This window comes from Nicotiana tomentosiformis, chromosome 8 (assembly GCF_000390325.3).
Source record: "Nicotiana tomentosiformis chromosome 8, ASM39032v3, whole genome shotgun sequence".
NCBI classification, from domain to species: domain Eukaryota; kingdom Viridiplantae; phylum Streptophyta; class Magnoliopsida; order Solanales; family Solanaceae; genus Nicotiana; species Nicotiana tomentosiformis.
The window spans coordinates 142,718,690-142,738,353 of NC_090819.1; the positions used below are offsets into that span (position 1 = coordinate 142,718,690).

Here is a 19,664-nt window from a genome sequence, read left to right on the forward strand (position 1 = left end):
CGATTTTGAGGTAACGCATATGCTAGGTGACGGGCGTGTGGACGTGCACCGTAGGGATTGTGACTTGATCAAATTCCATGGAATTGTGTAGTTGAATAATATGTTGTGATTTGTACATTCTCTATGTAGTAAAGAAATTGAACCACAAATCATGTTTAGATTACGTGTTGGTGCTGTAGGGAGCCACATAGGTCGTGTACATATTGAACTATCTGCTTAATTGTTGTTTTGTACTGAGTCACAGTTTACTTATTTATTTTAGCTCAGTCTCTATTGTTCATTATTGATGCATCATATCATTGTTGTTGGGATGTTTTTATGATTATTGAGAGCCCGAGAGACTGGAGAGATTTATGACTAAGTGAGGCCGAGGGCCTGATTGTGAGATATTATACTATGGCACGTGAGTTGTTTGTTCGGATACATATATTATACTATAGCACGTGAGTTGTCCGTGTGGATCCAGATATTATACTATAGCACGTGAGTTGTCCGTGCAATACTTGAGTTGTCCGTGCAGATCTAGATATTGATACTATAGCACGTGAGTTGTCCGTGCAACACGTGAGTTGTCCATGTGGATTATAGCGCTTGGGCTGTAGGAGCCCCTCCGAAGTTTGTACACACCCCTAGTGAGCGCATGTATCTATTGAGTGCGAGTGCTGAGCTAGTGGAAGGGCTGAGCGACTGTGGTCCTGAGAGGATGCATTTGATTTCATTATTGTTGCACTTCAGCTGTCATATATCACTATGTTGAAAATTTCTGAGAGTTATTATCTTATGTTTCAGTTGAGCATGACATGAAATTAGCATTAAATGTTGAACTCGAAAGCATGCCTACCTTGTTATGTTGGAAATTATTGTAATTGGACTCAACTGTAAAGCTCGTCACTACTTTCAGTTCTTTATTTAGTATTGTTACTTGCTGAGTTGGTTGTACTCATACTACACCCTACACCTCGTGTGCGGATCCAGGTACTTCTGGATACGGCGGTTGCTAGTTCTTGGAGTTTATCTATTGGAGATCATCGAGGTAGTTGCTTGACGTCCGCAGACCTTGACTCTCTTTGCCTTCAGTTTTTGTATTGTTCTACATTTTCAGACAGTGTTTGTATCAGTCAGACATTGTTATTATTTAGATGCTCATGTACTTAGTGGCACCGAGTTTTCGGAATGTATGTTATGTTAGTAATTTGTGAGATTTTCTATGGAATTCAAATATTATGTTTTCAAACTTAAAAGAAGTTATGGTTTATTGATGTTGTCGGCTTACTTAGTATTGAGATAAGCGTCATCACGACAAGTTAGGACTTTGGGTCGTGACAGTAGTGCAGGGACTTCAGATACCGGAGGCATTACCAGCCCAGCCAGCTGCAGCTGCTCAGGCCCTGTAGTCCCCATTATGGAAGACGATAAGAAGAAGAGACTTGAGAGATTTGGGAGGCTTCAACCTCAATCATTTAGTGGTGCTGGGTCAGAGGATGCTCAAGGTTTTCTGGATAAGTGCCAGCGGATGCTTCGGACACCGGGTATTTTGGAGACCAGTGGGGTCTCGTTCACTACTTTTCAATTTTTTGGGGCTGCCTTCATATGTGGGGAGGCTTATGAGAGGTGCAGGACGATCGATGCGGTACCACTTACATGGCAAGAGTTCTCCGTTCTTATTTTGGAGAAGTTTGTGCCACAGTCTCGCAGAGAGGAGCTGCGTATACAGTTTGAGTAGCTTCGGTAGGATGGCATGTCTGTGACTTAATACGAGATGAGGTTTTCTGAGTTGGCTCGTCACGCAGTCTGGTTGGTTCCCACTGATAGGGAGAGCATTAAGAGGTTCATTGATGGCCTCACATATCAGCTTCGGTTACTTATGAGTAGGGAGAGGGTATCTGGTGCTACCTTTGATGAGGTAGTAGACATTGCTCGGTATATAGAGGTAGTCCGTAGTCAGGAGCATGATGAGAGGGAGGCCAAGAGGCCTCGTGGACCAGCTGATTTCAGTGGTGTTCCTTCAGGGGGTCAGGTATACCACGGCAGGGGTCGTCCTTACAGGCACGCTCAGATGTGTCGTCCAGTTCACTGTGGTGCATCATCCAGCCATGGTTCATACAGTTCTCATCAGGGTCAGCCATCTCTCGGTGCCCTTCCAGCCTAGAGTTCATCTCGTGCCCCTTATGTTCAATGTTCATTTGCACTAGGTGCTTCTAGCAGTTATTCTGGTTCTCAGGGCCCGATTTAGTCTGCACCACTACCAGTACCGGGGAGCTTCTTTGAGTGCGGGGAATTTGGGCATATATGGAGACAATGTCCTCGTCGCCCGGGAGGTCCAGTGCAGCGGAGGAGTCAGACTACGACTTCAGCACCAGTTACTTCGCCACCCGTCCAACCAACTCGAGGTGGGGCTCAGTCAGCTAGGGGTCACCCAAGAGGGGGAGGCCGATCAGGTGGCGGTCAGGTCCGATTCTATGCTTTTCCTGCCAGGTTAGATATTATTACTTCAGATGTAGTGATCACAGGTACTGTTTCAGTTTTCCACAGGGATGCTTCTATATTATTTGACCCTGCTTCCACTTATTCGTATGTATCATCGTATTTTGCTCATTATCTGTATATGGTCCTTAGTTTCACCTATTCGTGTATCTACGCTGGTGTGCGATACTATTACCGTGGACCGTGTGTATCGGTCGTGTGTGGTAACTATTGGGGGGCTGGAGACTATAGTTGATATTTTATTGCTCAGTATGGTTGATTTCAATGTAATTCTGGGTATAGATTGATTGTCTCCATGTTATTCTATTCTGGACTATCACGTAAAAATGTGACATTAGCAAGGCCAGGGTTGCTGAAGGTCGAATTGAGAGGTTAGCTAGATTATATTACCAACAGGATAATATCCTATTTGAAGGCCCAACGTATGGTTGGAAAATGGGTGTTTGTCATATTTGGCCTTGGTGAGAGATGTTGATGCAGATACTCGATACTCCTATTATTGATTCAATACCTGTCATGCGAGACTTTCTAGATGTATTTCCTGCAAACCTGCCTGGTATGCCACCCGACAAGGATATTGATTTCGATATTGATTCGGTGCCGGGCACTCAGCCCATTTCTATTCCTCTGTATCATATGGCACCAGCTGAATTGAAAGAATTGAAAGAGCAACTTCAGGAACTCCTTGATAACGGGTTTATTAGGCCTAGTGTGTCACCTTGTGGTGCATCAGTTTTGTTTGTGAAAAAGAAAGATGGTACTATGCGGATGTGCATTGATTATAGACAACTGAACAAAGTTACAATCAAGAACAAATTTTCTTTGCCGCGTATTGATGATTTATTTGACCAACTTCAGGGAGTTAGGGTATTCTCCAAAATTGATTTGTGATCGGGGTATCACCAGTTGAAAATTCAAGATTTGGATATTCTAAAGATGGCATTCAGGACCCGTTATGGTCACTATGAATTTTGCGTGATGTCTTTTGAGCTCACCAGCGCCCCAACAACATTTATGCACTTGATGAATAATGTATTCCAGTCGTATCTTGACTCATTTGTAGTGGTATTTATTGATGATATCCTGGTGTACTCACGTAGCTAGGAGGAACATGCACAACACTTGGGTATTGTACTACAGAGGCTGAGAGAGGAGAAACTTTATGCAAAATTTTATAAGTGTGAGTTCTGGCTTAGTTCGGTGGCATTCTTGGGGCATATAGTGTCCAATGAAGGAATTAAGGTGGATCCGAAGAAAATAGAGGCAGTCAGAGTTGGCCCAGGCCATCTTCAGCTATTAAGATTTGGAGTTTTCTCGGCTTGGCTGGTTATTTTCGTCGCTTTGTGGAGGGTTTCTCATCTATTGTATCGCCTCTGACTAAATTGACCCAGAAAGGTGCTCCGTTTAGGTGGTCGGATGAGTGTGAAGAGAGCTTTCAGAAGCTCAAGACGACTTTCACTACAGCCCCAGTATTGGTGTTGCCTGCAGATTCAAGGTCTTATACTATGTATTGTGATGCATCGCGTATTGGTCTCGGCGTAGTGCTGATGCAAGACGGTAGAGTGATTGCCTAAAGGTACATGAGAAGAATTATCCGGTCCATGACCTTGAGTTAGCAGCTATTGTTCACACCTTTAAGATTTGGCGGCATTATTTGTATGGTGTCCATTATGAGATTTATACCGATCACCGAAGTCTACAACATCTGTTTAAATAGAAGGACTTAATTTGCGGAAGAGGAGATGGTTGGAGTTGCTTAAGGATTATTACATCACCATTCTCTATCATACCGAAAAGTCCAGTGTGGTGGCCGATGCCTTGAGTCGTAAGGCGGAGAGTTTTGGGCAGCTTAGCATACTTACCTGTAGTAGAGAAGCCTTTAGTCTTGGATGTTTAGGCCTTGGCCAACCGGTTTGTCAGATTGGATATTTCCGAGCTGAGCCGAGTTGTGGCCTATGTGATTTCTAAATCTTCTCTTTATGATCGTATCAGAGAACCTCAGTATGATGACCCTTATCTACTTGTCCTTAAGGATACGGTTCAGCACGGTGATGCCAAGGAAGTCACTATTGGAGATGATGGTGTATTACCGATGCATGGCAGGCTATGTGTGCCTAATGTAAATGGTTTGCATGAGTTAATTCTCCACGAAGCTCACAGTTTGCGGTACTCCATTCATCCAGGTGCCGCGAAGATGTATCAGGATTTGAGGCAACACTATTAGTGGAGGCGAATGAATAAAGATATAGTTGGGTTTGTAGCTCAGTGTTTAAATTGTTAACAAGTGAAGTATGAGCATCAGAGACCGGGCGGATTGCTTCAGAGACTTGAAATTCTAGAATGGAAACGAGAGTGTATTACCATGGATTTCGTAGTTGGGTGCCCACGGACCTTGAGAAAGTTTTGATGTCGTTTGGGTGATTGTAGATCGGTTGACCAAATCCGCACATTTTATTCCAGTTGGTACTAATTATTCTTCGGAGCGGTTGGCTGAGATTTATATCCGCAAGATTATTCGCTTACACGGGGTGCTCTGTTTACATCACAGTTTTGGAGGGCAGTACATCGAGAATTAGGTACACAGGTTCAGCTGAGTATAGCATTTCATCCTCAGATGGAAGGACAGTCCAAGCACACTATTCAGATATTGGAAGATATGCTACGTGCGTGTGTTATAGATTTCAGGGGTTCTTGGGATTAATTTCTGTCACTGGTAGAGTTTGCTTACAATAACAGCCACATGTCGAGCATTGAGATGGCTCCGTATGAGGCTTTGTATGGGAGATGGTGCTGATCTCCGGTGAGTTGGTTTGAGCCGTGTGAGACTGGGCTATTGGGTACTGATTTGGTTCAGGATGCTTTGGAGAAGGTTAAATTGATTTAGGAGTGGCTTCGCACGACGCAGTCTAGACAGAAGAGTTATGCCGACCGGAAGGTCCGTGATGTTGCTTACATGGTTGGGGAGAAGGTTCTGCTTAAGATTTCACCCATAAATGGTGTGCTGAGGTTCGGGAAGAAGGCAAGTTGAGCCCTCGGTATATTGGTCCTTTAGAGATACTTAAGAATATTAGAGAGGTGGCTTATGAACTTGCTTTGCCACCTCGTCTATCAAGTGTTCATCTAGTGTTTTATGTATCTATGCTCCGGAAATATATCAGGGATCCGCCGCATGTTTTGGATTTCAGCACAGTGTAGTTGGATGGTAATTTGATTTATGATGTGGAGTCGATGACCATTTTAGACCGGCAGGTTCGAAAGTTGAGATCAAAGAATATAACTTCAGTGAAAGTGCAGTGGAGAGGCCAGCCAGTCATAGAAGCTACTTGGGAGACTGAGCGGGAGATGCGGAGCACATATACACATCTATTTGAGACTCGAGGTATAATTCTTAACCCATTCGAGGACAAACGTTTGTTTAAGAGGGGGAGAATGTAATGACTCGGCCGGTCGTTTTGAGTATTACAATCCCTTTCCCCCATTTACTGCTCAATTTATTCTTTATAGTTGTTATGTGACTCGCTGGGGTGATTGGTTCGGGTCCGGTGAGGTTTTGGAATGAATGGGAATACTTAGTTCCAAGTTTTAAAGTTTAAGTTAAAATAGTGTCTGGATGTCGACTTATGTGTAAACGACCCCGAAATACAATTTTGATGATTCCAATAGCTCCATATGGTGATTTTGGACTTAGGAGTGTGTCCGAAAAATTATTTGGAAGCCCGTAGCTAAATTAGGCTTGAAATGGCTAAAATAGAAATTTAAGTTTGGAAGTTTGACCGAGGAGTTGACCTTTTGATATCGGGGCTGGAATCCTATTTTGAAAATTGGAATACCTCCCTTATGTCATTTATGACTTGTCTGCAAAATTTGAGGTTAATCGAAATTGAATTGATAGGTTTCAGCATCGAGTGTAGAAGTTGGAATTCGTTAAGCTTAAATTGGGGTGTGATTGGTGATTTTAGCATTGTTTGATGTGATTTGAAGTTTTGACTAAATTTGTATGATATTTTAGGACTTGTTGGTGTATTTGGTTGAGGTCCTGGGGGTCTAGGGTGGGCATCAGATGGTTAACAGATCAAATTCGGAATTAAAAGAAATCTGAAAGTTTCTGCCTTCTGGTGCAACCGCACCTGCGGAATTTAGCTCGCAGGTGCAAGCTCGCAGAAGCCGGATGGGCATGGCAGGTGCGTAAGGTCCGCAGAAGCGGATGGAAACTTGCAGAAGCGAGTCCGCATAAGCGACTCTAAGGTCGTAGAAGCGGAGGCAAAGGGAGCTGGGTAGGACCGCAAAAGCGGACAGCTTCTTCGCAAAAGAGAAGAAGGCACAGAAGCGGCAGCATGACCACAAAAGCGGGACCGCAGATGCGGTTAGTTTTTCGCAGAAGTGTAACCCCTTGACAGATTACAAAATAGAGGGGTTCCAACATTTTTGTCATTTGGGATATTTCAAGCACGGTTTTGGGCGATTTTTCAAGGGAATTCACGGGAAAACTTGAGGTAAGTCACGTGTGATCATTGTTATTCAATAATATTGGATTATCATTGAGTATATCGACTAGATTACATGTTTTTGAGGTGAAATTAGAAGATTTGAGCCTAGGGATTTCAAAATAAGAAATTGAGATTTGGAGGTCGAAATTTGGCAAATTTGGTAGGTTAGACTCGTGGTTGAATGTGCTTTCGGATTTTGTAACTTTTGTCGGGTTCCGAGACGTTCAATTTTTGGGTGAAATTTTGGATTGTTTTGAAAAATTTGTATTTTCATATGGAATTAATTCCTATTATTTTTATTGACCGAATCAGATTATTTTTTGGCTAGATTCGAGGCATTTAGAGGCCGATTCGCGAGGCAAAGGTATTGCAGAATAAAGAATTATACGGTTTCATGTAAGTAAAAGTTCTAAATTTATTCCTAAGGGTATGAAACCGTGGATTATATGTTATGTGATTGGTTTTGAGGTGACACACATGCTAGGTGACATGCGTGTGGGCGTGCACCGTAAGAATTGTGACTTGATCAATTCCATGGAACTATGTAGTTGAATAATCTGTTGATATCCGTACATTTTTCACATATTAGAGAAATCGAACTACAAATCATGTTTAAACCATGTGTTTACACTGTTGGGACCCACAGAGGTCGTGTACTTGTGGAATTATCTGCTAAATTGCTATTTTGCACTCAGTCACAGTTTTATTTGCACATTTCATCTCACTCTCTATTGTTCATTATTGATGCATTATATCATTTCTGTTTGGGCTGCTTATCACGATTTCTGAGAGCCCGAGAGACTGGATAGGTTGATGACTGAGTGGGGCCGAGGGCCTGATTGTGAGGATATTTATGGGATCGGGCTGCACGTCGCAACATGTTCCATTGTTATATGCCATGATTTTCTTATTATAGCACTTGGGCTGAAGGAGCCCTTACGGAGTCTGTACACACCCCTAGTGAGCGCAGGTACCTAGTGAGCACATGTACCTACTGAGTGCGTGTGCCGAGTGTTGAGTGATTGAAAGGAATGAGTGACTGTGAGGAAAGAGTGAATGTGAGGAGTGAGTGACTGTTACTCTGAAGGATGCATTGATTTGATTATTGCTGTATTTCAGCTATCATATATCACTGTTTTGGAAATTTCTTAAAGACATTATATTCTGTTTCAGTCGAAGTTGATATGAAATTACTAAGTAATTTTAAATGTTGAACATGAGAGCATGCCTACCCTTTTTGTGTTAAAAACTAATGTATTTGTACTTTGATGTGAAGCTCGTCACTACTCTCATTTCTTATTTATTATTGTTACTTACTGAGTTGGTTGTACTCATACTACACCCTGCACTTCGTGTGCAGATCCAGGTGATACCAGACACAATGGGTGTTGATTCTTTCGCACAGTTGATTTTGGAGATTCAGAGGTAGCTGTTGTATTTCGCAGACCTTGACTCTCTTTCCCTATCTCCTTGTTTACTGTATTTGGTCTCAGACTATTATAGACCATATTTTCTAGACTTGTAATGTATAGATGCTCATGCACTCAGTGACACCGGATTTTTGGGAGTGTATTTATATCCAGTATTTATGGGATTTTCTATTAAACTTAAATTATTATGTTTTCCATATTTAAAAGAAATTGTGGGTTATTGATGTTGTCAGCTTGCCTAGTATTGAGATAGGCGCCATCACGACGGTTAGGATTTTGGGTCGTGATATATGGAGAGTCAAAAAACGAAAAATAATTTGGATCTAAGCTTATTGATATTCGGGTACACATATGCAAACTTGTAACTGGCTAAAATACTACAAAGTTAACTCATGGAGAGCATTATTTTGTAATTTGCAATATCCAACGCATATTAAAGCACTTAGCGACCAAGGATCAACAAAGTAACATGCGAATTGGTGCCAGTGACACAGTAAAGGTTGAACCATCAACAACTCTGAGTGTACCAGTCTTAAGTTCCTATCAACCACTTTTCCAACAAGGCAGACTCTATGGTAATGCCATATCGTGGTCATAACGACAGAACTATACCATCAGAAATTATTGGATAGATCAACAGGCAATGAAGGTCTTACACACCCAAAATATATAACACCTTATTCCTTAAAACCAAATTTGAAACTCCAATTATATCCAAAAAGAATCATATAAAACACATCACATCAGATTTAAACGAGACATGAAGAAAAAGAGTAACGCAAATGGAGGAAAAAAGAGAAAAATAATTAATCTACCTTTGCGAAAAACTGCACACAAAATTTAAAATGGTGTATTAGGCGGATTTTAAGGGATACAGCACACATTCACCATAATTTAACTTGAAATCTAGAATCTTGTAGGTTTAGTAGACCATAATTGAAGTTATACTTTGTAAATCACATAATTTAAATATGTGTCCTAATAGACCTTAAATATTAGGTGACAACTACTCCCTTGCTTTAATAAACTCTGACATTACCCAAAATATTATACATCGTTTAACTAGTTTAATATGGGGCGCGGCAATGAGATTTATAATATTCTAACTTGTTGGAAGATATTTGTGTACCCCTCAGTTGGAATGCTTTAAAAGTATAGTATCAGAGGCTTGTATTAAGTAATTTATCTCGAAATGGACTCATCTCAAATGTTTAATCAATGCAGCCATTTTTCTTCCCTTGTGTTCTTTCCACCTCTTAATATGATCCTCAAGTGCAACTTTAGCCTTCTCATTTTCCTCAACTCAGTTTATGGCTGTCAAATTTGGCCCAAGCACAAATAAACCGTTCAACTCGCTAAAGGTTGGGTTGGTTATTGACCTATCCATTTATTGAACTTAGCCCATCTTGACCCAACCCAGTTAAAGTTGTGCTAGTTTTTAACCCAAATTAATCGATGAGTAACTTTGTCAAAATATGTATATATATATATATATATATATATATATATATATATATATATATATATATATATATATATATTATACATGACCATAATTATACATGATATATTATACATGACCATAACAAAATAAAAAAGTCTTATTTAGTAATTATACAATTTATAAGAATACAACATATGTTAATTAAAGCTTAATAAGAGTTGGATGAGTTGGGTTATGACCTAAATTTTAGTACATCTTTACCCAAATCTTGACCCAATCCGGGGCATTTGCATCTATACCTAGTTTTTGGGTCACCATTTAACTTATACCCGCTTTGCACAAAAAATTGCAAGTGTACCCACTTTTCGGGTAACTTCAGATATACGGGCCTGAAGTAGCAAAATATTATGTGTGAAGTTTGAACTTCAGAATTTTTTGCCTGAAGTGTAGCCTTATCAAAGCAAAACTTCAGATATTTTTGCCTGAAGTTTGGCCTGGCTTGAAAAGGCAATCACACAAATTTCAGTTCATAGTGCAAGGACAAACTTCAGTTCAATTGTGTATGTCTGAAGTTTGAACTTCAGAATTTTTTGCCTGAAGTGTAGCCTTATCAAAGCAAACCTTTAAATATGTTTGCCTAAAGTTTGGCCTGACTTACAAAGGAAATCACGCAAACTTCAGTTCATAGTGCAAGGGTAAACTTCAACTCAATTGTGTATACCTGAAGTTTGAACTTCACAATTTTTTACCTGAAGTGTAGCTTTATCAAAGCAAAACTTCAGATATTTTTGCCTGAAGTTTGGCCTGACTTGCAAAGGCAATCAGGCAAACTTCAGTTCAAAGCAAGGGCAAACTTCATTTCAATTTTGTATGTCTGAAGTTTAAACTTGAGAATTTTTTTGCCTGAAGTGTGGCCTTATTAAAGCAAAACTTCAAACTATTTTTACCTGAAGTTTGGCCTAACTTGCAAAGGTATTCGGGAGAACTTCACTTCATAGTGCAAACTTCAGATAAATTAGTCTGAAATTTTTCAATTTATAGTGCAAACTTCAGGACAAAATCAGCTTATTATATTTGAACTTCAGATAGTGCAAACTTCAGACAATTTGTAGTATAAAATTTCACATCAGTGATGTTTTGAGATTTTGGCAGCAGTTGAAGAACAATTCTGGGCATAATTTTTAGTGATGAAACTGCACAACTGCAATCTTTACTTTTGGTTGGTCAAGGGAAAACAGTCAGTTCAAAATCACTCGCATCCTTTTACACTATTTATCTCAAAAGCACAACCTCTTTGAAAATGAAAACAAATAATGGGATTGGTCAGATCCTAAACTGAACTGCTCTCAGCCTCATTATAAGAAAAGAGGAGGAAGAAAGGAGCGCATAGGTCACGAGGAAGAAGAGGAGGCGTCTCAAGTCGTCAAAATTAGGGTATATGTTAAATAGTTTTAAAAATATGTGTAATGACCCAACCAACCATTTTGACTTTTAGAACCCCGTTCCCCTAAATAAAACTCTCCGTATGTACTTTTATAAATTTATGACTTGCGGGGATGGTTGGTTCGGGATTTGAAAGTGTTCGGGTTGAAATCGGAACACTTGGTTCCTTAAGTTGGCCTTAAAATGCTAAGTTTGACTCCAGTCAATATTTTGAGAAAAATGATCCCGGAATAGATTTTTGATGATTCCAACAGCTCCGTATGGTGATTTTGGACTTAGGAGCGTGTTCAGAATTTTACTTGGAAGTCCGTAGTTAAATTAGACTTGAAATAGCTAAAATAGGAATTTAAGTTTGGAAGTTTGACCTGGGAGTTGACTTTTTGATATCGGGGTTGGAATCTAGTTCTGGAAATTATCATAGCTCCGTTATATTATTTATGACTTGCGTGCAAAATTTGAGGTCAATCGGACTTGAATTGATAGGTTCCGGTGTCGTTTGTAGAAATTAAAAGTTTTAAAGTTCTTTAGGCTTGAATCTATATGTGATTCATATTTCTAGTATAGTAGGATGTGATTTGAGGACTCGACTAAGTTCGTATGATGTATTAGGACTTGTTGATATTTTTAGTTGAGGTCTCGAGGGGCTCGGGTGAGTTTTGTATGCTTAACGAATCATTTTTTGACATGGCTTGATAGCTGAAGTTCTAGTTTCTGCAAGTTCTGGTTTCCTTCTACACGATCACGTGAGAAGGTATGCGATCGTGTAGAGTTAATTGGGCAGCTGAAATTTTGTGCTATGCGATCGCGTGGGCGAGTCCGCAATCGCATAGGTTGGGCCAGTCTATGCAACCCGATCGCGTGGCCTTATTTGCGATCGCGTAAGGTTAATTGAGGGTTACTGAGTTTTTTGCTTCGCGGTCGTGTGAAGCGGAATGCGATCACGTAGCTTTGATATTTTGTGACTCGCGAACGTGTGAAGAAGGTCGCGTTCGCGTAGAGTAACGGAGCAGGAGTGGAGGTCACGCGTTTGCTCTGTGCGATCGCGTAGAGTTGAGAACTCTGTGCTTTACGATCACGTGGGGATATCCGCGATCGCGTAGAGTTAAATATGGACAGTGGAAATTTGTGCTTCGCGATCGCGTGTGGATGTTAGCGATCGCGAAGAGTAAAAGCCTGTGTAGAGAGTTTAAGTTTTGTTCGTCCCATTTTCCATTTTTAACGATTTGAAGCTCGGATTGAGGCGAGTTTTGGGAGATTTTCAGAGAAAATATCGGGATAAGTGTTCTTAACTCAATTTTGTTTAGATTACCCAAATCTATTACTGTTTTTATTAGTTAATTGGTGATTTAAGTTGGAAAATTTTGAAAACCCTCATGGATAAATTTGAGGATTTGAGGGTCGAATTGTTATTGGAATTTAGTCATTTCGGTATGGTTAGACTCGTGGTTGAACGGTCGTTCATATTTCGTAAATTTTGCCGGATTCCGAGACGTGGGCCCCATAGGCAATTTTTAAGTTAATTTCGGATTTTATTGAAAAATATAGTATTTTCTTATGGAATTGATTCTATGATTTTTGTTGACTGTATCGAATTAATTATGACTAGATACGAGTCGATCGGAGTCGAAAAATCGAGGAAAAGGCATACTACTTGATTAAATTTGAGCAAGTCGAGGTAAGTGACTTGTCTAACCTTCTGTGGGAGAAATTTCCCATAGGATTGGTATTGAAGTGATAAATTAAAATGTGTTGAAAATCTTGTACACGAGGTGACGAGTGTGTACACGGGCTAAATGTGAAAGGTTATGTCTTTATATTGTGTATATCGCTGTTGCATATTAATTAAATAATTTTACCTTGTTATATTCTTCATCATTGATTTAAATGTTTATACTTTAAACTTGTTTGACCTTTTCCTGCTAATTGTTTTACCTGTTTAGTTGAAACTTGGTTTCTTTTATTCTATTTGAAGGGTGATTTTCTTTAAATTAAATATTATTAATATGAGTTATTTGACATTTTAAATTTGGTACTGAAGCAGCGTATTAAAATTTTGAAATATTATTTTATCAAGTTATTTATTCCCGAATATTTTTGTGAGATTTTCGTACTAATTGTGATGGAGTCATGAGCTCTTTATTGTGGAAAAATATTATCATGAATAATTTTGGCAGGAGCCGTGAGCTCTTTATCATGGAAAAATATTGTTGTTGATTTATTTTGGCAAATTAAAATATTTGGGCACTTGAGGTGCAAATTATGATATCTTGTGATATTGATATGCATGCGGTGGTATAAGGTTTGGGTGTTGAAACGCATGCGGTGAAATAAGGGTGGCTTGATACGCGTGGCTAGTAGGGGAAACTACTAGAAGTCATGCGGTGTGATAAGGATGGCTAAAACGCGGGATGCTATTTCTGGAAAAATATTTTCTTTAAAATAAATTGTGAAGGCTCCCGCGGTGATATAATGAAATGAGATATTGTGAATTTATTTATGATTTGGGACTACGAGGCGGTAGCTCGGGAGTGCCCTTGTTGATATTGAGAAGGCTTCATCTTCACAGTGTGTTGCCGATGAGACACCGGCAGGACCACGGCCTGAGGAGTGTGTCGCCGATGAGACACCGGCAGAACCACGACCTGAGGAGTGTGTCGCCGATGAGACACCGGCAGAACCACGGCCTGAGGAGTGTGTCCTCGGGGCGTGCGCCCTTACTTCAGATTTTAAGGTTGATAAAGGTTCATCGGTCCCTGGCCGGTGTGAGCCGGTATCTAGATACATGTGTTCGATAACCGAGAAACACCTTGATATGTTAAAGAAGGATTGCAATAGGGGTGAAAAAGAAATAATAATACCTACCCCTGACGAAGATATCACTTCTTACGTGAAATAGTTTTTGAACGTATATACTTACCCTTTCACTTTGGGTCCCCTCGATCCCGTCGTTATTGACTTAAGTCGACAATATCAGGTAACCTTAGGCCAGGCCCATCCCTCTTTGTGGCGGATCGTTATCCTGATCCGATATTTCGTGAGCAAAATCGAGGGGATGTCATTCACCCTCGATCATCTTATCCGGCTGTACCGTCCCCGACTTTTTCGGGGAGGGTTAATAAAACTCCAGCGTCGGGCTACCAAGGCTCTGTTCTCGAGTATTGACGAGGAAAGGGACCGGGGGTTGGATGAGCAGGTTCGTTCGAATAAGGACTTCGGACTTGATCCCGACTAAAAAGATGCCCTTTCCCGAGGAATGGAATATGAAACGTAAGTGTGATCTTGTTGTTGCTTCTATTTTGTTCTTTCATTTATTATCTTATCGACACTCCTTTTTTTGTAATGTAGCAGTTCCCTAGATGCCCGAAGCGGTTCCCGATCTCAAGAATTGGGTACGGGCTCTTGTTTTGACCTCCACATACGCCGAGCGCTTATGGCGTGATTTGTCAAGGGGTCGATGGGAGGCCAAAAATCACGGTAAGCTCATTTCTCGGACTCTGACGATCCAAACGAGGCGTTTCTCAAAATACTTCCCATATGTAGGTTTAGGTAAAGACGCGGTCTTGAGGCCTCTGTCCAATGAGGAGGATGTTTTGACCTCTGTCCCAAAGCCGGTGAAGGAAAATAAAAGGAAAGGAGCCTCGTTGCCCGAATATCCAAAATCGAAGAAGAGGACGGCTCGTAAGCCGAACATGAATGTCATTCCTTTGACCGTAGAATCCGTTTTGCGTCTAAGGGATGAAGATGAAGAAGAATAATAATACAATGAGTCCACGCTGGCGGTCCGAACGAAGAGAGCCACCGGTGCTTCATCGCCGGCTGGATCGATGATGCTTTCTGGGGCTCCGCCTCGAACTAAAGATATACCGGAGAGAGATTCAGGTAGAGTCCCTGAACTATCGGATGTCGAAGACGCCTCTCATCGGAGTCAACCAGTAGGGGTTTCAATCGAAGAGCCCCTCCAACCCCTTTGAGCCGAGGGGAACGCTCCAAGCGAGTCACTTGGGGCAGCAGCGATCGAGGATTTGCCTACCTTTCCCTCTTTTTCCACAGGGGTGATTCGGGAAGCTCAAGCTCTGGGAGCCCTTGATCTAGACAGGCCTGATGGAGAAGATCCGTTTCGTGACCTGTTTACCGGTATCAAGGACGTTGCTGGTGCCGGTGATGAATTAGATTTTTTTCACGGTTTGCGGCAGGCTTTGAATCAGGTGAGCCTTTAAAGATCTTTTTGTTGGTACTGCCTTTATGTCCGTTTTTCGTTAACTTCGCTTCTTGTTTCTTTGTAGGCTGCAATAGTCCATCGAGAACAATGTTCTCATTCCCAAAATAAGCTACATCGATATGCGGCCGACCTAAACCGCGCTACTGACGAGAGAAACTCCCTTAGACTTTCATTATGGCAGAGAGAGAAGGAAATAAAAGACCTCCGAGCTGAGTTGGCCAAGGCTTATCGAGATCAAAATGATTTGTCTCAGCAGGTAATGATGTTTTTGAAAACCTATGGGTTCGATATCGTAACGATAGCTAACATCTCGGTCTCACAGCTGTAGCAAAAAATCGAGATGATAGGGAAGCTTCTTGAGGAGGTCGACGTGATAAGGATGGAATCCTTGCAGTGGAAAGAAGGTATGGACCGCTTTGCTGCAGAAAAAGAGACTGCTCGAGCCCAGTTATCGTCGTCTGAAGCCCAACTTCAGAAAATGAAGGAAAAAGGCCTGGTTCAAGCAAGAAGAATTGAGGAGCTTGAGGCTCGGTTTTCCTCTGTATTCGCCAAGGCCGAATCCGATGCTGAAAAGGCAAAAGCCGATGCGGATGCGCTAGTGGCCATCTATCGGGCCGATGCTGAAGCTGCCCAAGTCCAGGCAAGAGAGGTAGTCGAATCTGCTGATGGTCGAGCGCATTGGGTCGCCGAACTTGCTAAGTACCGATCCAGAAGGGAAACTCTCGAGGAGATTCATGCTCTCGGCTTCGATCTCTCGGAAGAGATAAAAAAGGGCAAAAGAACTTGAAGTTGATGCCTAAGCTCTGGTTTCCAATGATGATGACGACAATGGGAGCAATAGCGGATCCGAAAACGGGGGGGGGGGACTGATAAAGAAAAAACCGCTCCCGGTCGAAAAATTTAGTTCTTAGTTTTTACGTTGTAATCACCCATGTAGATAAATTTGTGTATAGACATAGCTCCCCTTTCGCCGACTCACATTTGTTTTTGTTTCCTGTGTTGCGAGGACTTTATTCGCCTTATGAATATTTCTATAATATTTTAAACCACTTAATCAAATTTGGACCTCGTAGTCTCTGCAATTTAGTTGTCAACGATTCAATCTTGAAGAAATATAGCCTGTGGGCGTGATGATCGAGCGAGTGTTTGCTCGCACTCGAATTAATGTATCCCGTATGCTCTAACAGTCGAGCGAGTGCTTGCTCGAATTCAAAAAATAAAAAATAGCCTGTGGGCTTGGTAGAGTGAATGATTTGAACTCGAAATAAAACAAATAAAAATAAAAAGCTCGTCGAGTGAAGGATTCGAACTTGAATTAATGTAGCCCGTAGGCTTAGTGGTCGAGTGAATGATTCGAACTCGAATTAATATAGCCCGTAGGCTTAATGGTCGAGTGAGTGTTTGCTCGAACTAGAATATAAAAAATAGCCCGTAGGCTTGGTCGAGTGAATGATTAGAACTCGAATTAATGTAGCACGTAGGCTTGGTCGAGTGAATGATTAGAACTTGAATTAATGTAGCCCGTAGGCTTAGTGGTCGAGTGAATGTTTCGAACTCGAATTAATGTAGCCCGTAGGCATAGTGGTCGAGTGAATGATTCGAACTCGAATTAATGTAGCCCGTAGGCTTAGTGGTCGAGTGAATGGTTCGAACTCGAATTAATGTAGCCCGTAGGCTTAATGGTCGAGTGAGTGTTTGCTCGAACTCGAATATAAAGAATAGCCTGTAGGCTTAGTTGAGTGAATGATTCGAACTTGAATTAATGTAGCCCGTAGGCTTAGCGGTCGAGTGAATAATTCGAACTCGAATTAATGTAGCCCGTAGGCTTAGTGGTCGAGTGAGTGTTTGCTCGAACTCGAATATAAAAAATAGCTTGTAGGCTTAATGGTCGAATTGTATCTTAATTCTTCGCACGTTACTACACGCCTGGGTTCGGGCCAATCTATATGAGCATGGCTCGCTTTGACCATTTGGATCTTTACAGTTTTCCTATTGGGACCCCGTTGCTGTGAAATAACTATCTTCCGAGACCCCGGATATTGTTATAAATGTTGCACGACCAATGGTTGCCTCATTAAAAACCTTGCCGAAAAACCCATTTGGGATAAAACCGGTCTAAGGGAAAAAGAGTGCAACGTGTGATTTCTGGAGAGAGATCTGTCCCTTGTACCTTAACAGTAGTACCGTTTTAGATATGATACATTCCAGTTGCTTGATAACTGTTTGCCGTTTATAACGCCGATCCTGTACGACCCCTTTCCGGTGTCCTCGAGTACCTGATATGGTCCTTCCCAGTTCGGTCCTAGCTTCCCTTCATTCGGATTTCGGGTACTGATGGTAATTTTTCTCAACACTAAGTCCCAGGCTTGAAATGGCGGAGCTTGGTTCTTCGATTATAATACCTTTCGATTCGCTGCTTTTGGGCGGCCATTCGGACGAGGGCAGCTTCTCGCCTTTCGTCCGATAGTTCGAGGCTTGTGTTCATAGCCTCGTTATTTGATTCTTCCACCGAGAATCAAAATCTGGCACTGGGTTCACCAACCTCGATTGGTATCAATGCTTCAGATCCATATACTAAGGAGAACGGGGTTAATCCCGTACTGGATTTTGACGTTGTCCGGTATGCCCCAAAGGACTTCGGGCAGGATTTCTCTCCATCTCCCTTTAGCGTCGTTCAACCTCTTCTTTAAGTTTTGAATGACAGTTTTATTTGTTGATTCGGCCTGCCCATTCCCACTACGGTGGTATGGCGTCGATAGTATCCTTCTTATATTGTGGTCTTCGAGGAATCTTGTTACTTTGCCGCGAATGAATTGCTTTCCATTGTCACATACTATTTCGGCAGGAATCCCAAACCGGCATATGATATGATCCCAAATAAAGTCTATAACTTCTTTCTCCCTTATTTTCTCGAACGCCTGCGCTTCAACCCATTTAGAAAAATAGTCAGTCAAAAACAAAATGAATTTGGCTTTACCTGGGGTCGATGTCATAGGGCCGACGATATCCATTACCCATTTCATGAAAGGCGATGGGGATAAGACCGAATGGAGCTGTTCTCCGGGCTGGTGGATCATTGGTGCGAACCTTTGACATTTATCGCATTTACGAACAAATTCCTTCGTATTTTTGCCCATATCGATCCAATAATACCCGGCTATGATTATTTTTTAGACTAATATGTCGGCTCCAGAGTGATTCCCGCAAGTACCCTCATGCACTTCCCGTAGGATGTAATCGACATCCCCCAGACCCAAGCATACCGCCAACGGTCCATTGAACGTTCTTCAATACAGTGTTCCGTCTGAAGCCAGAGTGAATCGAGCAGCTTTGGTCCGTAGGGTTCTGGAATCTTTAGGGTCCAATGGGAGTTTTCCGTTTTTCAAATATTCGATATACTTGTTTCTCCAATCCCAGGTTAAGCTTGTAGAATTTATTTCGGCGTGTCCTTTTTCGATTACCGATCTTGAAAGTTGAACAACATTCCCCGAGCCCATGTCATCTACCTCGACCGATGACCCCAAATTCGCCAGTACGTCGGCCTCATTATTTTATTCCCGTGGGACATGCCATTAAGTCCATTGTTTGAAATGGCGCAAAGTGATAAGCAGTTTATCTAAATACCTCTGCATTCTACCTTCTCGAACTTTGAAAGTTTTTTTTTACTTGACTCACCACCAACAAGGAATCGCAGTCGGCTTCAATGATTTCTGCTCCCAAATTTCTAGCTAGCTCGAGACCTGCAATCATGGTTTCATACTCGGCCTCGTTATTAGTCAACCAGATAGTTTTAATAGATTGCCTAATAATGCCACCCGTGGGTAGTTTCAAAACTATGCCCAGCCCGGACCCCTTTACATTCGAAGCCCCGTCCGTAAAAAAGATCCATACCTCCGATGATGTACCTGATTTCAACAGTTCTTTTTCGACTTCGAGTACGAGGGCTGGTGTGAAATCGGCCACAAAGTCTGCTAAGACTTGAGACTTGATGGCCATGCGGGGTTGATATTCGATATCGTACCCACTGAGTTCGATGGCCCATTTGGCCAGTCGGCCTGATAACTCGGGTTTGTGCAAAATATTATGAAGCGGGTATATGGACAATACACATATGGGATGACATTGGAAGTATGGCCTTAACTTCCTCAAGGCGCTTA

The 19,664-nt window shown here is 41.6% G+C and overlaps 1 protein-coding gene across 1 annotated transcript; it reads left to right on the top strand.

Moving 5' to 3' along the window:
- Window positions 1–1,402: 1,402 nt before the first annotated feature.
- LOC138898258 (uncharacterized) lies at window positions 1,403–16,294 on the top strand. The gene is made up of 7 exons (XM_070184313.1): window positions 1,403–1,490; window positions 1,791–2,017; window positions 2,965–3,040; window positions 3,143–3,241; window positions 15,339–15,493; window positions 15,572–15,763; window positions 15,836–16,294. Exons 1-7 carry the CDS (start codon window positions 1,403–1,405, stop codon window positions 16,292–16,294), a joined length of 1,296 nt encoding a protein of 431 aa, XP_070040414.1.
- Window positions 16,295–19,664: the final 3,370 nt, after the last annotated feature.